Here is a 24,788-nt window from a genome sequence, read left to right as displayed (position 1 = left end):
TGCTTTCACTCCAACGTTCAAGTCAATACCTAAAATGTGTGGCGCAATTTATGCTTACATACACAAGCTTGCGCTTTCTTAGCTTTATTGCTATTACAAAGGGACTAACAAGCCCCCTATGTGATAGCATGGGTAGGTGACAGATCCTTTTAATGAAGATATTGGGGGTCTATTAGTCTCCCAATGTCTCCTCTGTCCTTCAATGCAGCTATGCAAACACAGATCATATTTAGTCACAGGAGACATCATGGAACTATTCCTCCACAAGTTCCACCTGCTTTTACTGAGGATGCTGTTTCCCTTGGCACCTTTGATAGCCCCATAAAAGTGTTTGGGTGGCTCCCAATCACTTTGATAGGCAAACCCTTGATGGCTCTTAAAGCCAGCACCAAATTCAAAGCGGCAGCTGTGAGCTTTATTTATCCACTTGTCTACCACACCATTTATAATTGTACCTTAGTAGGCAAATGGTTAAAACTCTTTTCAAGACAAAACAGGTTTACTTTAATTCCCCCATCCACAGCAGCATATCCAGTCCTTTGTTTGCTTCCTTGCCATTGTATCCAGCACCGGAAGTTGAAGGAAGTACTTCCAGATATGGATGAGTATATGGTTTCTTGCCATTGTATCCAGCACCGGAAGCTGAAGGAAGTACTTCCAGATATGGATGAGTATATGGTTCCTTGCCATTGTATCCAGCACCGGAAGCTGAAGGAAGTACTTCCAGATATGGATGAGTATATGATTCCTTGCCATTGTATCCAGCACCGGAACCCTTGAGGAAGTACTTCCAGATATGGATGAGTATATGATTCCTTGCCATTGTATCCAGCACGGGAAGCTGAAGGAAGTACGTCCAGATATTAATGAGTATATGATTCCTTGCCATTGTATCCAGCTCCAGAAGTTGGAGGAATTACTTCCAGATATGGATGAGTATATAATTCCTTGCCATTGTATTGAGTAACCGGAAGTGGAAGGAAGTACTTTCAGATATGGATGAATATATGCCTTATACCACGTGACAGCGCTAGGCCAATCAGTGACATAGCACAGGGAGTCAAAGTCCTGTGAAAGCTACAAGTCTGGTGACTCATAGATAACACCAGATCTACCTTAAACTACTGCCAGTGCAACAAAGTGGCGGGAGAAAGAAAGGAAGATCTAAGGAAGTCTACATTAAATTAAATCTTTTTGTTTGTCCCACGTGGAACTTGAAAAATAATATATAATAAAAAGCTCTGCTCGTACAACAGATTAAAAAAATTAAAGCACACCTGAACTGGTTGTTATGTGCAACACCTTTACTTTTAGTTAACTAGTCGTTCTTCATGACAGCCAATGTGCTCTCAGATCAAAGGAGATGTACCAATGAATAAACTACAAACACAAATTTACTTATTTAATAAGAAATAGCTCAGATCAATCCACTTACAAGCATTCTCTGCTAATGACATTGGTACATTACCTTAGGTATTTTCCTACTGAGCACCGAATATAAGTGAACCCAAGCAGTGATTAGTGAGAATAATATGTTAGACAGTGGCGTTCCATGTAGCCTCCCGGTGTATCTGTATCTTGGGAACCATACTGTATATAACAAATTACACTCATAACATGCAGAGAAATGGAAGACCATTTCTCAATACTAGGCTAATCTTACAAATGCAAAGTAGAATAATATTTGTTGAAACTAATGCAAGACGAAATCATTTGCATGGCTCTGCAGTATTTTAAAGGTAAACATGCGTCAATAGCATTTGCATTCAATTAAATGTTATAATGCAAGTTCATTTATCTGGTTTTATATATTGTAACATTTCATTATCTGCCTGTTCTGTGTTGGAAGAAGATCCATAAAACTGTGCATGTATCTTGCTTATCATTTCAAACACAAGGCATTAGGAGTGTATTTTGCTTGCTTTATGACAAATAAGCATACAAAGAAACTATTACAACCTTGTTCTGCAAGTAATTACATCCCTGCAGGCACTGAAATGTGTTCTTGTCATGTAAAGCTGAGCGATACGAGGAGGGTAAACACATACGCACAATGCTGCAAAGTACAGAATGGGTGGAAATGTACAGAAAGCCAGTGGACACTTTGATTACATGAAGACTGTAGCGCTAACTCGCTCCCTACTGGACCTGTCTGTATAGGGTGATGTATAGTATACAGCTAAATTATATACCTGCAAAGTATGAATATTTTTATTTAAAGCATAATTTTATGTTAGTTTGGTTTCCACATTCATTCCACAATACCCAGAAAATGTCATTGCTTTGGACAGAAAGGGGGTTATTTACTAAAGGAAAATCCACTTTGCACTACAAGTGCACTTGGAAGTGCAGTCGCTGTAGATCCGAGGGGGACATGCAAGGAAAATAAAAAACAGCATTTTAGCTTCCACATGATTGGATGATAAAATCAGCAGAGCTTCCCCTCATTTCAGATCTTCCCCTCAGATCTACAACGACTGCACTTCCAAGTGCACTTGCAGTGCAAAGTGGATTTGCCTTTCGTAAATAACCCCCAATGTGTTATAGTATTTTGCCCCTAGTCTAGAGCACTTACACTATGTTACTGGGCTAAATACTCAATTAGGTGAATGTGATCTGGAGGTCCCATCCATGGGGTTGAGTTACTAAAGACAGATGTTCACTTTTCAAAGGAATTTTCCACAGAGATTAGTGAATAAGCTCTGCTGATTTCTGTCATCCAAGTATATAGAAGCAAAAGGCTGTTTTTTTGTTTGTTTTTTCCTTGCATGTGATTGGGTATCCTTTGCAAAGTGGAATTGCACCACATTTTTAAGCTCTAGGAAACATTTTCATGCAAATTTCTATTTCCCTTGTAAAGTATTTGCCTTTAGTAAATCATCCCCCATAGCTCAACCTCATTTATTAAAATGGTAAAATGTCTATAAAAACTATGTGCACGAGAGGAGATTTACTAAAACTGGAGCACACAGAATATGATGCAGCTGTACAAAGTAACCAATCAGCCTCTAACTTCAGCTTGTTCGATTTCAAATCATTTTTTTTTTAATAATGTGCAGCTCGTTTTGCACAGAGTGCCCCCGAATGCCATTTTCTGGGGTCCCTCGGCAGCTCTCTCGGCTCCTCCTGGCATCAGATAACCCCCTCTGGGAAGCGCTCTCCCAAGTAGGTTACCTTGCAGGCGCACTCCCGAGTTCAGCATTTGGCGTCCATAGCCGCCGAATGCAGGACTCGGCCACACCCCCTGGCGGAGTGCAGCATTGATGACAGTGCATACACAATATTGATCCACTATATCAGGGATCCTCAAACTACGACCCTCCAGCTGTTGCAGAACTACACATCCCATGAGGCATTGGAACACACTGACATTCACAGACATGACTAGGCATGATGGGAATTGTAGTTCCTGAACAACTGGAGGGCCATAGTTTGAAGACCCATGCACTATATTGTCTCTCTTTATAGCAACGCTACTACTTCTTTCTAAAGGCTTGGTACACATGGATTGAAATTAGGACTGGGCAAATTTTAATCTGTGTGTAGCTCTCCCTGTTCGACAGAAGCTGTTCGGTAGAATGTGCTCTGTTAAGTTGGAAAACTTTCATTCACTCAGCCACTGCAGCCAATCAGCTGTAGCACTGATCAGTGTATTCTCATAGCAGAGAAGTTTTAGCTTGAAAAAGGAGTGCGGCTGTTCACTCCATCCACGGCCCGCACGCTTGCGAAACGCGTCGCATTCCGGTGACGTCACCCCCCTCTGCCTGAAATCTCCCTGCGCTCCAAGCCCCCTTTTGTCTTTTCCGCTTTGGAAACATAGTCTCTGTTTCTCTATGATGGCAGCCCTGAGTGTGGGTCATACCCATTTCATTTTACCCTTCCCCCTTTAAAAATAACATTTAAAAGATAACATTTAAAAAATAACATTTAAAAAATAACATTTAAAAGACTAAAAATCCTTGTGGATATCCACCCATTACAATCAAGGAGATTGTGGACTTAATGCCTTACTATGCATATAACAATATGTGTACCCAGCACATTAACTAACATTAGCAGTATAAATACTGTATTAGATTCTTGCGCCTTTTACTTGTATAAATATGGTAGCAGAGAAGTCCCCACTGTCAGAATACTTTAGCACAACAGGGAGGATTCCTCCATCTACCTTGCTTGTATGGATGGGGGGAATCTGTTATTTTTTTTTGTTGTTCAGCCTGCTGGCTGAATGAAAAACAACTATGCATGTATACCTTTTTTTTAACGCGCCCAGTCCCGCCGAGCTCTCGTGCAGAAGCGAACACATACCTGAGTAGCGCCCGCATATGTATGAAAAAGTACACATATGAAGTATAGCCCTGTAACTCAAAACATGCAACCTGTAGAATTTTTTAAACGTCGCCAATGGAGATTTTTAAGGGTAAAAGTTTGTCGCCATTGTTAGGTCACCTGTGGCCAGATGACAAGTGCACCCCATTGGAGTCAGGGGTGCACCACAAGGTAGCGAACCCTATAGCAGACTGCTGCAGATGGACCACAGAGAGGATATGGAGGAGAGGTTCACTGGGGCACAAACAAGGACCCTACAGGAAGCTTGAGCACAAGATTCCCCAGGGCGCAAAATCTAAGATCCAGCTGGTATTCACCAGAGCCTCTAGTGGTGAGGATGGCTTTCGCTGCAATTGGATCCAGGTCGCTGCCCCCGGAGTCCCCTAGGTCACGCTCCGTAGGGAGAGAGGGGAAGCAGCCACTCAGAACACAGAGAAAGTGAGGGATAAGCCGAGGTCGGGGCAACAGGCAGATGAGGATAACCAAGGGACAGGCCAAGGGTCAGGGTCACAGGCAAACAGTAGTAGTCGGAGACAAGCCAAAATCGGTACACAGAAATAATGTAGCACACGGCAAGCAGGAACACAATGCTAACAAACAACGTTGATCAGCAAAGCAGACCTGCAGTGAACTGGTTAATATAGAGTTCCTGGGATGGCCTGGGGTGGAGCCAATCAGGGAGTAGAGATGATAAAGGCAGCCAGATGAGAGAGTCTGGCCTCTAATGAACACATGGAGAGAAAGATAAGCTGCCAGACATACTACATATCCATGACAGCCATTCTACGAGCAGGCACAATTTTCAAAGGTGACATGTTGGGTATCAATTTACATGGCGTAACATCATCTTTCACAATATAAAAAAAATTGGACTAACTTTATTGCTGTCTTATATTTTAATTCAAAAGTATTATTTCGCTAAAAAAGTGCAAGTGTAAGACCGCTGCGCAAATACGCTGTGATAGAAAGTATTGCAGCAAACGCCATTTTATTTATTTATTAGGGTGTTTGAAAAAAATATATATAATGTTTGGGGATTCTAATTAATTTTCTAGCAAAAAAAAAAAATGATTTTAACTTGTAAACAACAAGTTTAAAATATAGGCCTGGTCCTTAAGTGGTTAAAGTGGTAAAGTGTAAAGGCAGAAAGTTTTTTTACCTTAATGCATTCTTTGCATTAAGGTAAAAAACCTTCTGTGTTCAGCCCCCCAGCAAATACCTGAACCTGATCTCAATCCAGCGCTGTGTCTGAGAGCAGCAGCTCTTTCCTCTCTGTCTTTTCCCACTGGACATAGAGGCAGCCGTGGGAGGCATTGGCCCCTGCTGCTGTCAATCACAGCCTGTGAGGAGAGAGCAGGGAGCAGGGCCAAGCTGCTCTGTGTGTCAATGCTGAGCCAGGCAATGTGTGTGACACACGGAGCTTGGCTCGGGATCAAGTCCGAATGATTGCCCCCATACCAAGTGGCTTGCTATGGGGGCACTTAGAAGGGGGGAGGAGCCAATGGCGCTGATGGGGGGGCCCCAAGAAGAGGAGGATTGGGGCTTCTCTGTGCAAAACCATTACACAACGCAACGCAATGTAAGTATGACATGTTTGTTATTAAAAAATATATATATATTTCCTTTACAAACACTTTAACTTCTTGCTTGTCTGTATCCCCCTCCCCTTTCCTTCTTACCCAAACCTATCCAGCTTTAATGCCTAACTGGAAGCTCTGTGATATGACTGCTCAACAACAATGGTAGTTAAATAAGCAGCTACTCCATTTTCTATTTGGTGCCTTTATCTACCAAGCAGGGGCGGACTGACCATTGAGTCACTCAGGCACTGCCCGAGGGCCCCATGCCACTAGGGGGCCCCATCAGGGTTGCCATGCTCAGTAAAACCAGGGACAGTATGTAAAAATCTGTTTGTTTTTTTACATCTGTCCCTGATATGTCCGAAACCGACATGCATTTGATGTGAAAATCCCAAGATTTTAGCTGCCCCACCTCTGCAGTGCTTCCTGGCGTGGTGGCCATCTGTAAGCCCAGGGGTCCCATAATCTTCTATTGCCCGGGGGCCCCATGAGTTGTCAGTCCACCCCTGCTACCAAGGGTTTAAAACTAGTATGGAGAGACTCATAAACTTACTACAGATCTATTACCTCTTCTGTAACTTTTGTTGCGCAAACCCACAAAAATGCAACTGCAAAATGTCACACTAGGAATCACATCCTAATCGCTACTCTCTGACATTATATGTAACTCCTTTTAAGAAGCTCAATAAGCAGTTTATCTCAATCTCTGATGGTTTATTAACTTTTATTACAGAGGTGCATTTGTCCTCAGCTACACTCGGAGCTCAGAGATGCTCTCATTAATCAACGCAGTCTAGTCCTCAAAGAATATCATACATGCCAATATGATGTATGGAGACAGATATTTGGTTATATAAAGGAATAAAAAATTTTTTTTTATTGTAAATCTATTTATACAAAGTATGCCACTGGTGAATAGGTATAACATTAATCAGCTCATTAATGTATGTGTCCTGTCAATAATGAAGTTAATCTGAGCAGATTTCATGTACACGCATTGTGATGCCACTTAAGCATAAAAAGTATAATGCCCCGTACACACCATCACTTTATGTGATGAAAAAAAATGACGTTTTTAAAAACGTCACTTTAATTGACTGTGTGTGGGGGAAAACGTTGTTTTATGTCTTGTAAAAAACGACCAAAAAAAATTGAAGCATGCTTCAATTTTATGTGTCGTTTTTCAAAAGTGCACTTTTTACTTCACAGAAATTGACCGTGTGTAGCAAAAAACGTTGTTTTCTAAGACGTTTTTTCATCCATGCATGCCCAGAAGCAAGCTTCAATGGTAAAACGTGGTGGAACGTAACCTCACTTTGCAAGATCATTGTGAGAAAACGATGGTGTGTAGGCAACTTCGTCTTTGAAAATTGAAGTTTCAAAAACGTCGTTTTTTACTTCACAGAAAGTGTCGTTTTTTTTCATCACATAAAGTGATGGTGTGTACGCGGCATAAGAGTTTACACCTCTTCAGTACATTAACATTAAAGGATGTCAATTATTTTTGTTAATGCTAGAACTGACATACAGTCAGTTGAGTATAATTCACTGTATTCATAAGGGGCTAAAAGTAGAGAAAACAGCAACAACACTGTAAAATCAGTTTAACCAGCTGCATCAGAACACTGTCAAATTATAGGATTGTTTGTATACTATGAAGCAGGAAATTAAGATTTGGAATAGAAATCAACAGATTGGAACAGTAGTCAAATAAAAACTCCAGTACATTTGTTACAAAACATAACATTAGTTAAAAAAAGAAGAGAAATACAGAAAATACTGTCCGATATGTACACTATGTAGATCAATAGATAGGTCAAATAGATAAGTAAATAGATCACATTTAACATTTGCATCCAGTAAACCCCTTACTTCATTTGTATTTCAATTACAGTTTCATGTTCTGCATATTCTCATGCCAGTAAATTAAAAGTTTACTAATGTAGCCTTGTAGGCCCATATACAATGAGTTTATTATGGCATTGTGTCTTATTTATTGGTAGCTGGGGCTCAGTTTGAAAATAAAAGTTTTTTTATTGTACCACTGAATCAACATATTTGGCATGTAAATGATTTGAAAAATGCCAGTTTCTTAGATTAGGGGAATGAAATAGAAGCCATACAAACTCTAACAAATAATAGTTAATCCTAAAAAGAATACAGTACATAGATGGTAATCACCTAAGACTGGAAATACATCTGCAAATGATCAACTAGATAATAATCTGGTTACATGCAGGCTGGCATGGAAAATCTGACATTTATTTTTCTTTAGACAGTGTGCCTATTATTTTCATGGTGCACCTAGAGCAGGGGTGCCCAACCAGTGGCCCGGGGGCCACATGTGGCCCGCGGACCCCCCTGATGTGGCCCGCGACCTCCTGCTCTGGGATGGCTGGTTGGCAAGCCCAGATTTCAGGTTGCCGACTTGCCAGCCGAGAGCATCGGTGTTGTAAATGAAGCCGGTGGTAGAGGAAGCAAGTGGCTTTTCAGAAAGTGCACCACACCTGCAGGATATAATAGATGTCTATAGCAAAGTGCAGCTAATCGGCGGGAAAACCACAGGTACACTGTGCCGCAATAGATCATAGACAATCAGTGTAAAAGCAGCCTTAGGTCCCTTTCACATGATCGGTCCAACCCAATTGGACCCTCTATTTACCTCTATGGAGTGGCAGATGTAAACAGACTTTTGTCCATTTACACCTGCCTACCTCCAATTCGATCTGCTAAAAAAAATACAGAAGTGGATCTGCTTCTTCTATCTGATTGGATCGGAGGGCCCATAGAGTAGATTGGGCTGTGTCTGCTTTTCATATGCAGACTGGACACAGACCTGTCATCTGCCCACTCCGCTCACTGTGGCCCGCGACTGGTTACTAAGTCGCTTAAGTGGCCCTCGGCCTTCAAAAGGTTGGGCACCCCTGACCTAGAGGTTCGAGAAAATACAGATCCAATCCAAACTCTGGCCAGACTCTAATGCCGCGTACACGCGATCAGTCCATCCGATGAGAATGGACCGATGGACCTTTTTCATCGGTTAACCGATGAAGCTGACTGATGGTCCGTCACGCCTACACACCATCGGTTAAAAAAACAATTGTGTCATAACGCGGTGACGTAAAACACACGACGTGCTGAAAAAAGCGAAGTTCAATGCTTCCAAGCATGTGTCGACTTGATTCTGAGCATGTGTGGATTTTTTTGGTTTTGTTCTATCGGTTAGGAATCCATTGATTAATTTTAAAACAAGTTGCCTTTTTTTTAACCGATGGCGCCCACACACAATCGGTTTTGACCGATGAAAACGGTCCATCAGACCATTCTCATCGGTTGAACCGATCGCGTGTACGCGGCATAAAACAGCCCATTATAAACACATACAATATATTTCATCTGACTGAGCATACGTTTAATATACAGTGGAAAGATCTAAGTTTAAACATGGCATGATTAAAGGTTTAAGCAAACAGTTCTGATATCAGCTTATTAGAGGGTAAAAAAATAACGATTGGGCATGTTTTTCCAAGCTGCCCAACTGAAGTCTACCTCTGGATAGAGATTGACCAGGGCTGTCTGGCCTGTACTCATCTCTTATCCAAGACCAGCCTTGGTCTGATGTGTGTTGTGCTCTCATTTCCGTGCATAAACTTCCCAAGGGCTATTCTTAAATTGGAACGCAGTTTTCAAAGGTGGTGGGGTTCTATGTAATCTTGGGCACCTGGGTGGCTGGGCGTGGACAGATGTGCGAGATGTTTTGTACATGTTTTGACGGCATTTAAGAAACATAAAGATAGTTTGAATTTTTCCCAGGACACACAATGGATATTTCAATAAGGGGGTGGTTATAGATAACAAGACAAGTCAACTGGTTTATATTTTTACCTTTTTACTAACTGTAGTTAGAACCAGAAGTATTTTGCCGCGCACACACGACCGTTTTTAATGTCATGGAAAAAACAACGTTTTTCTCGACGTGATTCTTGTCAAGTCTGCATATACACAATCGTGAAAAAAAAAATGCTTGAGCAAAGCGCGGTGACGTACAACACGTACAACGGCACTATAAAGGGGAAGTTCCATTCAGATAGCGCCACCCTTTGGGCTGCTTTTGCTGATTTTGTGTTAGTAAAAGTTTGGTGAGAGACGATTCGCGCTTTTCAGTCTTCGTGTTTTTTAGTCTGTTACATCGTGACGAATGTGCTATCTCCATTACAAGTGCTAGTTTTACAAGAACGAGTGCTCCCGTCTCATAACTTGCTTCTGAGCATACGCGTTTTTTTCTCATCCTTAAAGCCTACACACGACCATTTTTCCATGAAAGACAATGAGAAAAATTTGAGCATTTTCTAAATTTTGAATTGCCATTTTCACGTCTAGAAAAATGCTCTGGAGCCTACACACGATCGTTTTTAATGACCAATTAAAAAAAATGCATTTTTCTCGTCAAGAAAAACGGTCGTGTGTACGCAGCCTTAGACTTTGAACAAATTGTATGCTTCATATTCACCCACATACTTTTGCATATACTGCACTTGATGTTTGTTATGCATTCCACAAAACAATGTAAGGAACCTTTAGGTAATATGCGACACTGATCTCCTATGCACATGGGGAGGATTTAATGTCCTCCAATGGACAATGATGGAAGAAAACAGGACTAGATATGCTCAGTATTCCCCTTGACATAAGTGCAATGTGGTCTGTTCAGAGACATCTAAGAATACTGCAAAGTCCACTGACATATGTAATGTAATGGGCATCGTTATTATGAAGACTTCTATCTACAGCTATAACTGCAACAGAAAGACAGCATCAATTTTTTAATTTAAAACAAAACTCCAGGATTTCCTTTCCCCTCCTGTCACCCATCTACCTCCACCCATCAAAGCTCCCTGGTATATTTTCTTAAATGCCTATGCATACCCCTTCTTTTTGACGGTCCAGTGATGTCATCCCCCAACTTCTTCTTCTGGCAGGGGTTGACATGCTTTCAGGACAGAGTAGCGCTCAGTGCTAATTTCCACTCAGTCTTAAAGTACTGTCAACCCAGCATGCATGATGGTGTGCCCCTCCGGGGGTGTAAACATCAGGCTGGGCTCACAGAAACCAGACAGAATGACAACATATCAGCACTGGACTGCAGAGGAAGTCGGGGACATTGATGTAGAATAGAGACTGGCACTCTGGGTGGATAATTGGCATTGTTAGGGTGCCTAATAACTCTGGAGTTATGCTTTAACCCCTTGCTGTCTTTAGAAAATAACTTATTGTAAGTTTTAGAATCCTATTTTACATTGCTGGCAACCTCTGAATTTCTTAACTCAAATTGCTTCTGTATGGCGATCAATAAATAAACCATGAATGTGTTGTGATGGAGTGACAGAATTCTATTTCTTCCATGCTTCCCTGACATTCTTGACTTTGCATGATGCGTTACTGTAATAGCACAGCATATTGCCGCATGAAATGCAAAGTACAATGACCTGCAACTGACTGCCGGTAAACAATCTTCTCACAAAGTCAAAGCTGTACATAGTCTCTTTTCTGTCAGCTACAGAGCTCTACGACGCGGCAAAGCTGAGACAGTATAACACCAGTGGGAGCCCTAAGACAATTTCTTAGAAAAACATAGAATTTTTTTTAGGAAGGACAATTGTATACCATTTATATGGTGCATTCCTTTTCTGTTTTACATGTAAAAATCAGCTTTTTTTGCTAGAAAAAAACTCCGAACATTATATATATTTTTTTAGTAGCGACACTTGAGAATAAAATGGTGGATTTTGTAATTTTTTTATGTTACACGTTATTTGCACAAAGGCCCTAGAGAATAAAATGGTTGGTTTTGCAATTATTTATGTCCCACGGTATTTGTGTTGAGGCTTTTCGAATGCAATTTTTTGGAAAAGAATACTCTTTAATGAATTTTTAAAGCACACAAACACAAAATAATACCTGATTTTTGGCAAAATATAAAAGATAGTGCTACGCTGAGTAAATAGATACCTTACATGTCACGCTTTAAAATTGTACACGCTTGCAAAATGGCACCACACTATGGAACTACGGTATTTAAAAATCTGCATAGGCGACGCCTAAAAGTCTTTACAGATTACCCATGGAGAGTTACACAGGAGGTCTGGTGCTAGAATTTTTGTTCTCACACTGACGAGAACCGCCTGGGTTGTATGGGAGCCATTCTCCCAGCAATCGTAGGGGAAGAGAGGGGAGAGCCACTGCCGCAGCCACTGCCACCAGGATTTGACGGGTGATCTGTATATTAAAGTGCCCGGGAAAGGGGGAGTGTATATGACGGCGCATGGTGGGGAACACCCAGCTATTGAAATGAAAGCTGTTATGTTCCCTGTGCTCCGATCAACCAGGCAGCGGCTCTCCTCTCTATTCCCTTACACAGGTAGGCTGCATTGGGGACAGATGGCTGCATTGGGGACACAGGTTGCAATGGGGACACATAGCTGCACTGGGGACACATAGCTGCATTGGGGACACAGGCTGCACTGGTGGACACCGGCTGCATTGGTGGACATGGACAGGCTGCATTTTTGGGCACAGAAAAAGTCATTGTTAATATTTTTTTTATAACTTAATTCTGCATAAGACATTTAATGAGATAATTTATGAGGGCGTGTTTAGGGGCAGGATTAGGGGTGGGGCATGGTAGGGGTTGGGCAACTGGTGGCGAGTAACCCTTGAGGCGTGGCTAGTAGCTTAGGACTTTAAATTTTGAGCCCTGCCTATACCATAGAGCCGATTATGGACCTTCTGTTCTGGGTTCTGTAGTGGGATGGAGGACCTGGAGAGGCACCAGTGGGTAGCGTGTGGCTGGGGGGCTTGCACATGGTAGGATAATTAAAGTAACCACAACTTTACCCCATTTGTTAAGCGGACAACTACCTTCCCATTGCACCTGCTCTGTATATACATTAGAGATAAAAAGGGCAGAAGGCTGCTGTGTCACTGCTGGAGGAGGGGTAGGGGAGCTGAGCTGCCCATAGAATGATTAGAATCTGACATTAGTGATTCATTTATAAAATCTAGATGTATTTTTCTATGTTGCCCACATCTATAGGTTAGCGAGGGTTTTCTGAAAGCTCACATATGGCTTTTTAAGAATATACAATTACTTAAATGACCATAGCCTGGCCACAAATTCACTTTAAGGACGAAAGTTAGTCATTCTCAAATGCATTTATTTAGTATAAATTGCTATTTTTAGAGCTCTATCTTTCTGTTCAAAAAGATGATCTAACATTTGGTTAAAGATCAGGTCTATAGTGAACATTTTATGACATCCCTCCAACATACAACTGTTTTCCAGTTAAGTTTCCTCAGCCACATCCTTCAGCCCTGGCCAGCCTTTCCACTCATGCTAAATTTAGTGGCAGCTTTGCTGTACAAGTATAATTACAACACTGTCAATGTGTGCACATTATGACCAACAGAAAAATTGGTTAAAAGCAGTTTAAACACACAGATCCCATAGCATTTAAAGGACAGTTTAAACCAAGAACAAAATGTAGTATAATGCAGCCAACCAGTTATGGTGGCTGCATTAGGTGTCATTTTTCGGGCTTAGAACATTTTTATCACATACAGAAAATACTACTTAAAGTGGTGCTCCAGTCTCCTTCAGAAAAAAAAATAATTCAGCAGCTACAAATACTGTAGCTGCTGACTTTTAACATTAGGACAATTACCTGTCCAGGAATGCAGTGAATCTTCACCACCGGCCGATATTTCCATCGGTTCTCGGGTGCTATTAACTTTGCTTGTAAGGGAAACCGTCAGTAAAGCCTTGTGGCTTCGCATCCGGTTCCCTGCTGCGCATATATATGCGCAGCATACTGCAATGTGAATGGCCCAGGGGCGGTGGAAGGAGATCACCTGGAAGTGGGAGCGGATACCTGTCAAAACCAGGTACCTGCTCCCCCACCCCTGAAAGGTGCCAAATGTGGCATGGGAGGGGGGGGGGCAGATAAGCGGAGCTTCTCCTTTTGGGTGGAGCTCCACTTTAATATTACCAGAAATACAGTGTTCATCACTTCCTGCAAGCTGAACTGATATTAAAAACAATTTTGTCTTTCTTCTGTGAACTACAAATCTTCGCATTTCGTGTAAAGGAAGTGAGCAGAGGCAGACATGTTTGATGTCCAACCTGGGCTTCTTCAATATATACATTACAGTAAGTGAGCATAGCCCTCAAGTATAGGAAGTGTGCTATTCACAGGATTGCCAGATGAAAACAAAGGAAAAAATGCTTGGAATGAAAGAAAACAAATGCAGACACTTCATCTAAGAACCGGTAACCTGCAATATATTACATTTTTGTTATTGAGTTTAGATACACTTTAGGTTCTGTGCTTTAGCAAGTAGAAACTTTCATTTCTTAGATTGTCTGCTGTTCGCCTTTTATGGATTTTTTTTTTTGTATACTTGAAGATGATGCGGAGCAAAGTATCGATGAGTGTATTGTAACTACATAATTGCACATCAAAGAGGAAACACACACGCTCAGATGTTAAGCCCAGCTTTTTAACAAGGTGTTGCTCCCAAACATTGAAGTGTTTAATTACATTTGAAAGTATAATGAATGTGATATTAAGGAGCTGTAATTAACCCTTAGAAACATGCAGAAAATGTAAGCAAGGCTTAAAATATGGATAAAAAAAGTAGTTGAAATTAGTATTTCAGTGAACACTTCGCTGAAACAACCTTTGCTGAAATGAGATTCATTTCAAATTTCATTTCTGATGATTCAAATTGCTTTGTAAATGGGATTAAAAGGGATACCTGTCCAAGAATGCCCTGGTAGCAGTAGTGTAAATACCAATAGCTAAAAATGCTTTGTTGCCATCTATTGACATTCTATATAACAATAGTAAACAATATGAAATTTGAACTTTAAAGAAGTTTATTCATAAATATCGAAATATAAAACCTTTAACCTATGGTACTAATTTAAGACCTGTAATCTAAAAAAAAATCAACACATTTGTTTTTTGCTCTTTATGCCCTTTGAAAATGTTTCTGTGGTCGCCAAAGGCTCTGATAATTTATATTTCCTTCTGCTATTGATAAAACTGTCCGCAGTCACAAGGTTTTCTAAAGTCGGCCACAGGTTGCAGGAAAGAAAATCGCTTGATTCCCTCTGATGGGGAAATCCCTCCAACCACTGTGTTCTCCTGTTATTCCTGCCAGGAGAACACAGTGATTATTGCTAGCAATAATTGCATGTAAAATCAGCCAGGCTGCTTGTACCCAAGTTGATGAATCATGATTGATTTGGGTACATTAAGTTCAGCCTGCCTATACTTGTTTAAATTCCCAACCGTTTCCTGCTGAATCAGCAGAGTTCATGGCCGGCTTAAATCCTGGCATCTCTTTTTCTCCAGCTGACTCCACCACTGTCAATACAATGACACAGTGGGGAGGATTCGCCCATTCACCTCGATTATTTCACTCAACTCGCAGGCTGAACAAAAATCTAAACTATGTAGGTTGCAACTTTAGAGTGGCAATGCTGCAGCCAGAGGATCACCTGCTATATTGCTGCCACTACCATGGCAACAATATAGCATGGAAATAGCAGGATCAACCAGGTATTTGCTAATAGATAAAAATTGTCATGCTGGAAAGCTTCTGCACACTGGTATAAAATTGACTTTCAAAGAAACACATAGAAAAATATTTGGGTTTAACAACATTTCAATTCAAAGCAGTTTTTTAGATCTAAAACATAAATTCAAAACATCACAGTTCCTCAATATAACAGAGTCTTTGCATCTTCAAAGTCTTGACAGCACAACTTTATTGGACTCCTTCTACCCCTATTAAGTATGCATACTAAAGAGGGGCTAGTAATCCTGTATATATATATATATATATATATATATATATATATATATTAGAAGTTGCTATTTTGTCTTGTAGGGGATCCGCCATTTTCCAAACAATAGCTGGATCTAAAAGAGGCCCAGAGAGGCCTGTAACACATCTAAGCTGACTGGTGGTCCTACATTTAAGATGGGGCGGGACCATAGACGTGTGTAGGGGGTATGCCCCCTGTCCCTGGGCACACCATAATAACCCCTTGTGGCACAGATTCCCCCCGTTGATATTTCAACAAGGCCCCCCAATGGGGCTCCTAAAAAATTATAAGAAATAATAAAAAATAAAAAACTACTGACACCAACCTCTGTTCTACTGACATGTCCATGGCTCTACTGACACCATCTACCACCCTACAAACACCGTCCATGTTTTAATACATTTTAAAATGTTTTTTGCATTTATTTATAAGAGAGTGTGTGTGTTTATATATATATATATATATATATATATATATATATATATATATATATATATATATATATATATATATATATATAAAACTATATCAATATATATATATATATACACACATGTGTATATTAGCTTTAGATTTGGTGTGCACACCCTAATGCAATAGGCTGCACATATCTATGTGTGAGACTAAGCTTTTTAGTATAATGCAAATCAAAATTAAACTATTTAATACTCCACTGATTGCTGCTCTGTTTAAAAATTCTACCACCAGCCAACACATACAGTATTAAAACACAGTTAAAGACTCCCATATGGCTTTTATGGCAGTCTAAGCGAGTACTGAATCCAGTTACGATGTTATGCACAAGCCACAAAAATGAAAACCAAAAACTTCCTTTACCTTTCCTGACTGAGCCAAATCCTCATTCATTTGTGTCTCACATGCTCCCCCTCCCAGACACTGCAGCTCACGGGGGGGGGGGGGGGTTTAGCAGTGATGCAAATCCAGAAAGCAGTGGGCGGGCTTAGATGTGGCCAGGTTCTAATTAACAAACTATGACTTGTGAATCAACAGTGACAATGCCATGTACAACACATTTTCATCCCACCGTAGTGCAAGCTGACATTGCCACTGTAATGAAGGCTGAAATTTTACTGGGGGACTAAGAGAAAACTGTAAGTGCAAATGCACTTATAATTATGTGTTGTAGCACATGTTGTAATGGAAAGCTGTAGTTCTTCTATAAAGATATACTGTGTATACCATATGTCATTATTTGAAACTGCATGAAGCTACATAATTGGAATTAACTTAGTACTGTATTTGGAGAAAAAAAAAAACCTGATGATCGTTAGAGGAAGTGGTATGATGGGTATCCAATCTTTAACAAAGGAGATCATCATATTAAATATCACAATGTGGTTCAAAAAAGTAACCAAGGGAACAGTGACATGTCATTGTGAGTTTATATTATATAACAGAATTACTATATAGACTGAAAGAAAAGACCAAATTAGATGTCAAGTATTGGAGGTATTTTTTTATATAAAGCAAAGTAACAAGGAAATAAAATATGCAATAATAATAATATACACAATCTTACCTCATAAGACCAGACACACTGTGTTCCACCAAAGCGCCGCACACATCTTCCCACTTCCACATCTTCATGTGTAGTATACATCTCACGAAGACATTCACCAATGTGTGGGACCATTCTTCGCAACACCTCTCGGCTAAAGATCATCCCTGGACCTCCCATGCAGAAGTTTTCTCCAGGTTCAAGTCCAAGTTTTCCAAGTTCTTCAATATTCCCCAGTCCTGTCTGGCCCAAATAAAGGGGCTTGCTGCTGTTTAGAGAGCGCAGAAATTCCTCCAGTTTTTCACCTGTTTAGCAACAATGAAAATATGGTTACAGATGTTACCAGTTATGACAACTACTGTACATTAGGTCACTGTTAGGAATTACCAAGTACTGTTCATGCACCAATACAGATGGCAAAAAAAAAAGGGGGAAACACACTTAAATTGACAATGTTCAGAAATTTCAAGGAAAATAAATTATAAAAACACTATAGACATCTGGTACACCTTGATAAAAAAAATTATAAGAGATTGATTAAAAAGATCCGCTAATGGTCCAACAACTATACCTCAAAGTTATCTTAAAACTCTGGGATGGATACCATCAGGGCCCATTGCTTTATTAAAAAAATCACACCAACTATTGCCTGCTTTAAGCTGTGTACACAAGATCGGTCTGTCCGATAAAAACAGACCGATGGACTGTTTTCATCGGACAAACCGATCGTGTGTGGGCCCCATCATTTTCTTTCCTATGGCTAAAAAAACAGACAGAAAAATCCGAAAGTCTGTTGGGAACTCCATCGGAGAAAAAAAGCATGGTCGGATTTTTGACTGATGGTGTGTAGGCAAGACTTATGAAAGTCAGCTTCATTGGATAGCCGACGAAAAAATCCATCGGATTAGATTTTTTCAGATATTCGATCGTATGTACAGGGCTTTACTGTTCACACGTTCTCTTATAATTTTTGTTGAAATCAGACTATACTGGTCTGCAGAAAGTGACCATGTGATAGCAGCCTTGTAAGTACCAACTATTATTTTGTGGAGCTGGAAACAAAGCCTCTTTCACTGTTAAAGAGGGACTTGAACTGTGTAATAAAGTGCCTGACAGATTAGGATTTATTTATGCTTTCTTTTTATCATGTGGAAATGTTGCCTAATTCTCTTTGATGCTAGAAATGCTTCTATGTTTATTTGATGATGGAAACACATTGCTGTCAGAGTGTACATCAGTGTCAATGCGGGTGCCTTGGGCAACCCCCTCCGATGCACACCCATATACATTCTCCCTGTGGGTCCTATGAATTAAATTACGCAAGATGTACAGCCCCTCTAAGGCCATGTGCTTAAAGCCAAAAGCTGCCTGCGTCAGCTCTAAAACATGAATTGTTGTGTGAAAACGTGCTAGCAATACAAAAAAAAACTGAGTCTGTCTACCTCAAGAGACAGTAAAATCAAGGCTGCTATAATTTGTTCACATCACGGTGAAACATACAACCTACTAATACAAAAACAGTGGCCCAGATTCACTAAAGAGATACGACGGCGTATCTCCTGATACGCCATCGTATCTCTGTTTTACGGTCTTCCTAACTATGCGACTGATTCATAGAATCAGTTACGCATAGTTAGCCCTAAGATCCGACAGGTGTAATTGTTTTACACTGTCGGATCTTAGGATGCAATACCGCGGCCGCCGCTGGGGGGAGTTTGCGTCGTAAACCAGCGTTGAGTATGCAAATTAGGAGTTACGGCGATCCACAATGGTTTTTCGCGTTCGCTACGTCGCTGCTAGTCTAGTTTCCCGTTGCAAAGTTAGTCGTCGTTTTAGGTGCCCTAACTTTATACAGCACACGTAAGTGCTGTATAATGTATGGCCGTCGTTCCCGCTTCGAAATTTAAAAATGTTTCCTTCTTGTGTAAGACGTCCGGGAATACGGAAGTACGCTATGCACGTCGCCATTCAAAAAAATTACGTCACTTCGCGCAAAGCACGGCGGGAATTTCGAAACGCAGCATGTGCAGTAGGTCCGGCGCGGGAGCGTGCCTAATTTAAATGGCACACGCCCCTTTGAATTAGGCGGGCTTATGCCGGAGGCCGCTGGCGTAATTTTGCAAGCAAGTGCAGGCACTTGCAATGAAAAATTGCGGCAGTGTAACGTTTCTACGATACGTTACGCCGCCGCGATTCTACGTGAATCTGGCCCAGTGTTTTCCAAACTGGAACCCATGGTATATCACCATTGTAGGTGGTACAATGTTATGAGAATACACTCTTTATGTGTGGTTTCTTGTAACCACTTGTAAATGCTTTTATATGCTTCAGCAGATCATTTGGACAGGACAAAGCTCTGGCTGCAAGAAGACTATAGCGGGATGTGTAGGACACACATGTGATTATTGTCAATAGCTTGGAAAACTCCAAGGCAAGATTTGTTAGAAGCAAAGTAGGTCTGCTTTATCATTATCCTTGTTGGAAGCGAGTGAGGTGGTGGCCTTATATACCCTTATAAATTATGTCAAAGTGGATTGAGTGCATCTTGCTTATCTTCATATTGATGCAGTACAGGCAGCTGTTTTGTGGTCCTGAGTTCCTTTTTATCATGAAGGAAAAAAGACCCACTAGGAAAAGGAGACCAAAGACCTAATAGGAAAAAGAGACTTGGCCCATTGCAACCAATTAACAATCAATTCTCATTGTAACAGCTCTGGCCTGATGACTAAAATTGAATTCAACGTACATCACTGCAATCTTTTAAACTTATTACTAAACAACCTTGTTTTCTCAAATGGCTGAATATTATGTGCCAACCTACACCTAATGGCAAAGGGTCATGAATAAACAAACACGTCACCATCATGCTCATCACTTTGCTTAGCCCACACGATGTATTGTTTTACATGTAGTGTTTAATTACTGGCCATTCTGTGACAGAGTAGATAACCCTGTAAGGAACATACATATGTAGCCTATTGGCGTCTGTAGGTCATAAATATACTTGTAACCATAATGATCCATAATTACATCAAATCTTAGCCCATTAAGTCTAGCTTTGTGTAACAGTAAGAACTATTTCAGGGAATACAGTATAATAAAGGTTTGGTTTACAGGAATGTCAAAGTGACATTACCATTACCCTATTTATGCTCCAAAAATAAATAAATTAGCTTTGAATAATAAAAAATAAAAAAAATTGCAAAAATATAAGAACATGATTATGAAAAGTCAACAATCAAAGCAAAAATATACAGGAAAGGGCATTTACTGTAACACCAAAAAAGAGCAATAGGAAAACAAAGAGATATTTGTTCTGAAAGATACGCCTGCATTTGTCTAAGTTGATATTTATCTAGCTGGCTAGAATTTAATTTGTTAAATTATTCTTATTGAGTGAAGTGACTGCTTTCTTCAATGTGAGCCACATTTTGTCTCCTTTTTTAGAGAATGACATTCATTCTATCTAACACAAAGGCAACAGTAACCATTCCAAAATGCAGTTAAGTATTCAATAAAAATTGATTTTTATTTAGAATTTGTATCTACATTTCTTTCTATATTAGTCTCCAGTAATGTTTTGCATAGCTGCACTTGAACTAGGATGTAGAGTGTCAACGCACAGAATTTACTTAGGTAGGAAGGGCAGAAGGACAACCTCCTACGTGTGCTGCTACTCCTTCACTGCCCAACTGATGCTGCTGGGCTAAACTGTTTTGCTTAAAGCGGAACGTCAGTCATTTTTTCAACTTTCCATCTATTAAATCTTCCCCACTTGTTTTAACTTTGGATAGTAAAACATTTTTTTTCTGTCAGTAAATACCTCATACAACCCACTTCCTGTTTTTTGTCTGGTCATTAGCCTAGGCTTATGACATCATGCACCTCTCTCTCTCTCTCTTGTGAGAGTTTGCCAGGAAAGGAGGGGGGGGTGAGTCATAAGAGGGCCAATGAGGGCTGCAGTGCTGGAGGTGTGCCTCTGTGTGTCTGTGTAAATCCAGGAAGTGAACAGACAGCAGCCAGACTCAGTGGAGGGAGATTTCTGCAGCATATTTGGAAAGTACAGAATCACAGTATATATATATAAAACAATATGCAAAGTGGTTGGAGGGAAGCTTCAGAATGGCAAATATGTTTTTATTACAAATTATGTGAGCAGACTGCAGTTCCTCTTTAACTGCAGTGCAGCCTGCAGGGTTATCTCGGATATGTATTTCAACTGTGGCATTAGCCATCTGCCTTGGATTTAGCTTTACTTGCTCAGACTATAGTACATGGAAGCTTAACTGCTTTAGTTTTCAAGCCAATGTGTATTCTTGCACTAGTAGCAGGTAAATGTATAATATTTGAGGAGTGTTCCAACTTCAGCCTGAATGTTTCTCTTCTTTATTTCCATTAAACTGAAGTTTAAATTCCCACGACTACGAGACTACATGAAACAACCTAACACTGGTTTCTATACTTATTAATAAACTTTTCTTTACATTATACATCATCAGAAAATAAATACATGCAGAAAACATATAAACGTTCATACAATAAAGTACTCTCTAAACAGTAAAATATTAGGGAAATTAAAGTAAATGTAAACCCTCACATATACTCAGTATAAGTGAACAGCCTCAGATGATACACAGGGATGAGGCAAATCTCCCTACATACGTTTTACATGTATATCTGCTGTCTACAGTTTAGACTCTTTAGAAAGTGCACATTGTGTTACAGGTGTTACAAATGTTTTTTCCTGTTTCAGCAGTGGGCATGGAGTCTTGGCATACAGTGTGTGAGAGCTGATTGGAGGAAAGGCACACACCCCCACTCCACATAGGCAGAGGAATAAAGAAACTTGCAGAGCTGTACTGTGAATAGACAAGCTCTCTGCTTATCTATCTCTAAGCTCCCTCACAAAAATGTTCAGCTGCTTTTATCTTCTGTATCTGAGAACTTCTCAGATGTTATGATGCTGATAACAGAGGAATGGAGCAGCAGAAATACATGGAACGTATGGCTTTGGAGAGATGTTAATAAACACTACAGATATATGTGCCCAGGTCAGATTTCATGAATGGGGTTTACAACCACTTTTGTTCATTATTAAATAAGAATTATGGCCAAAGCTTGTTTGTCATATGTCTCTTGTGATTCACAGGAGTGCACGTACTTTTGCTCTCCTGTATCCCGACAATAATCTCAGGGGCTACCCAGATGCCAGACTGGCAGCTGGCTCAGCCTATCAGCGTGCCCCTGAGAACCTGAGCCAGACGCTTCTGCCCCCTTCACAGCCTGGCGCTCCAGTGAGACTTTGGTAACAGAGCAGAGAGTGGTGACGGCTCATAGTGGACCACTGATTGCTCAGTTCTTGGATCATGCGATTGCTCAGTTCTTGAGCTTAGAGCTGGTGGAGGACAGCATTGGACTGATGCTGCTGTCATATAGGTGAGTGTGTATGTTTATTTTTATTTTTTTATTTCCCACCCTTCTCCTTCAAATAGTTATTTAACGGCTTCACCTTCAGAAGGTTTACCCCCCTTCATGCCCAAGCCATTTTTTACAATACGGCACTTTGTTATTTTAACTGACAATTGTGCGGATGTGCGATGCTGTACCCAAATAAAATGTTTGTTCTTATTTTTCCCACAAATAGAGCTTTCTTTTGGTGGTATTTGATCACCTCTGCGTTTTTTTTTGTTTTTTTTACTTTTTGCTATAAAACACATACAAATTAACCACTTGACAACCGAAGGCCGTTATTTAACGTCCTCGACTTTGTGCAGTGATATCTGAATGATGCCTGCAGCTACAGGCATCATTCAGATATCACCATTTTCAGCCGCTGATTCTGTGCACGATAAGAATGATCAAAGCGACAGTTCCGCTGCTTGATCGTTCTTATAGGTGGTGGGAGGGGACGGCCCTTCCCCCCCAGTGAAGGCCACAATTGCGGTGATTCCGAAAGAGGGTAAAGACCCAAAGCAATGCGTTAGCTATAGGCCAATATCATTGCTGAATGCGGATCTAAAAATATTCAGTAAGATATTGGCCCTTAGATTACAGATTACAACAGAAACTTCCCTTTTTGATTCATCAAGACCAAGTGGGATTTATACCAACAACAGAGGCAAGGGATGACACTATTAGCTGTGAATTTGATGCATATAGCTAACTTTTGCTTGGGACTGACGCGGAAAAGACCTTTGACCGGGTGGGGTGGGGGTTTATGTTCTCGGTCCTGCGACATATAAAATTAGGTAGAAAATGACTAGATGGATTGCTAGTATGTATAGAGGACCCACAGCCCAAGTGAAAGCAAATGGAGTAGTCCCCCCCCCTTTCAGGATAGCAAATGGGACAAGACAAGGCTGTCCACGTTCACCCTTGATATTTGCATTGACCCTGGAACCTTTCCTATGTAGAGTACAGAGTAATAAAGACATTAAGGGAATTGAAATATGGGAAACACAACATAAAATCGCAGCATATGCAGACAATATGCTTTTTCAATGACATACCCGATAGTGTCATTACCAAATTTGATTAAAGAATTGGAGTTGTACGGTAGACTTTCGTACTTTAAAATAAACTGTAGCAAATCAGAGGCCCTGATTGTATCAATCCTGAAGGAAATGTCGAAATCAATACGTTTAAGCTATAAATTTAAATAGGCAGATCAAAGTTTGAAATACTTAGGGACAAACATCGCAGTAAGCTCCTCGAAAATGTATGAGTTAAACTTCTTGCCGCCGTTAAATAAAATATGTGGGCTACCAGAGAGATGCAATAGGGGAATGTTCTCCTGGTTTGGAAGGAGCAATATAATCAAAATGAATATATTACCAAAGATTCGGTACCTCCTCCAGGCAGTCCCGATTACAGTACCAAGATTTTTTTTCAAAATATACAAACGTTATTTACCAAATTTATATGGGCAGGTAAACAACCAAGAATAAAGAGGACATTGCTATCCTTACCAAAACAATATGGAGGACTGGCTGTCCCACATATATTTAAGTATTTTCAGGCAGTCCACCTAGATCGCTTATTGGATTGGTGTCGGCACAGGAATATGAAAATCTGGCCAAATTTAGAGCAAGCACAGTGCAAGGAATTATTAAGTAGAGCCCCTTGGTGTTATAGAGAAGTTACAACCGATAATAAAAAACATCCAATAATAGGTACTACACTGCGGGTATGTTATAACCTTTTTATAAGGGCACATATATCTACTTATGATTCACCCTTGATGCCTATACTGGGCAATCCGAGATTTATACCAGGTATACAGAAAGGACCCTTTGCGACACTAATTGAGAGAGGAATATACCAGACTTCGCATTTTAGAATTCGGGGTACTTGCCCGACAATGCAGAATTTGATGGATAAAAATGGCCACTTTCAACTAGAGTTCTGTTAAGCAGCACAACTAATGCATTTTTTAAATATTAAAGTAGCACCATACTATTCAGAACGT

General features: G+C 40.4%; 1 protein-coding gene across 1 annotated transcript in view; it reads right to left on the bottom strand.

Annotated features, from left to right (window-relative positions):
- Positions 1–24,788, bottom strand: part of CHSY3 (chondroitin sulfate synthase 3) — a 573,019-nt gene that overhangs the window by 429,556 nt on the left and 118,675 nt on the right. The window contains exon 2 of the mRNA XM_040345013.1: positions 17,342–17,625. Within this exon, the coding sequence (XP_040200947.1) occupies positions 17,342–17,625 (284 nt within the window). The remainder of the gene's footprint in view (positions 1–17,341; positions 17,626–24,788) is intronic.

The sequence above is a fragment of the Rana temporaria genome, chromosome 1 (genome assembly GCF_905171775.1).
Source record: "Rana temporaria chromosome 1, aRanTem1.1, whole genome shotgun sequence".
Lineage (NCBI taxonomy): Eukaryota > Metazoa > Chordata > Amphibia > Anura > Ranidae > Rana > Rana temporaria.
This window is presented reverse-complemented; position numbering and strand designations above follow the sequence as displayed.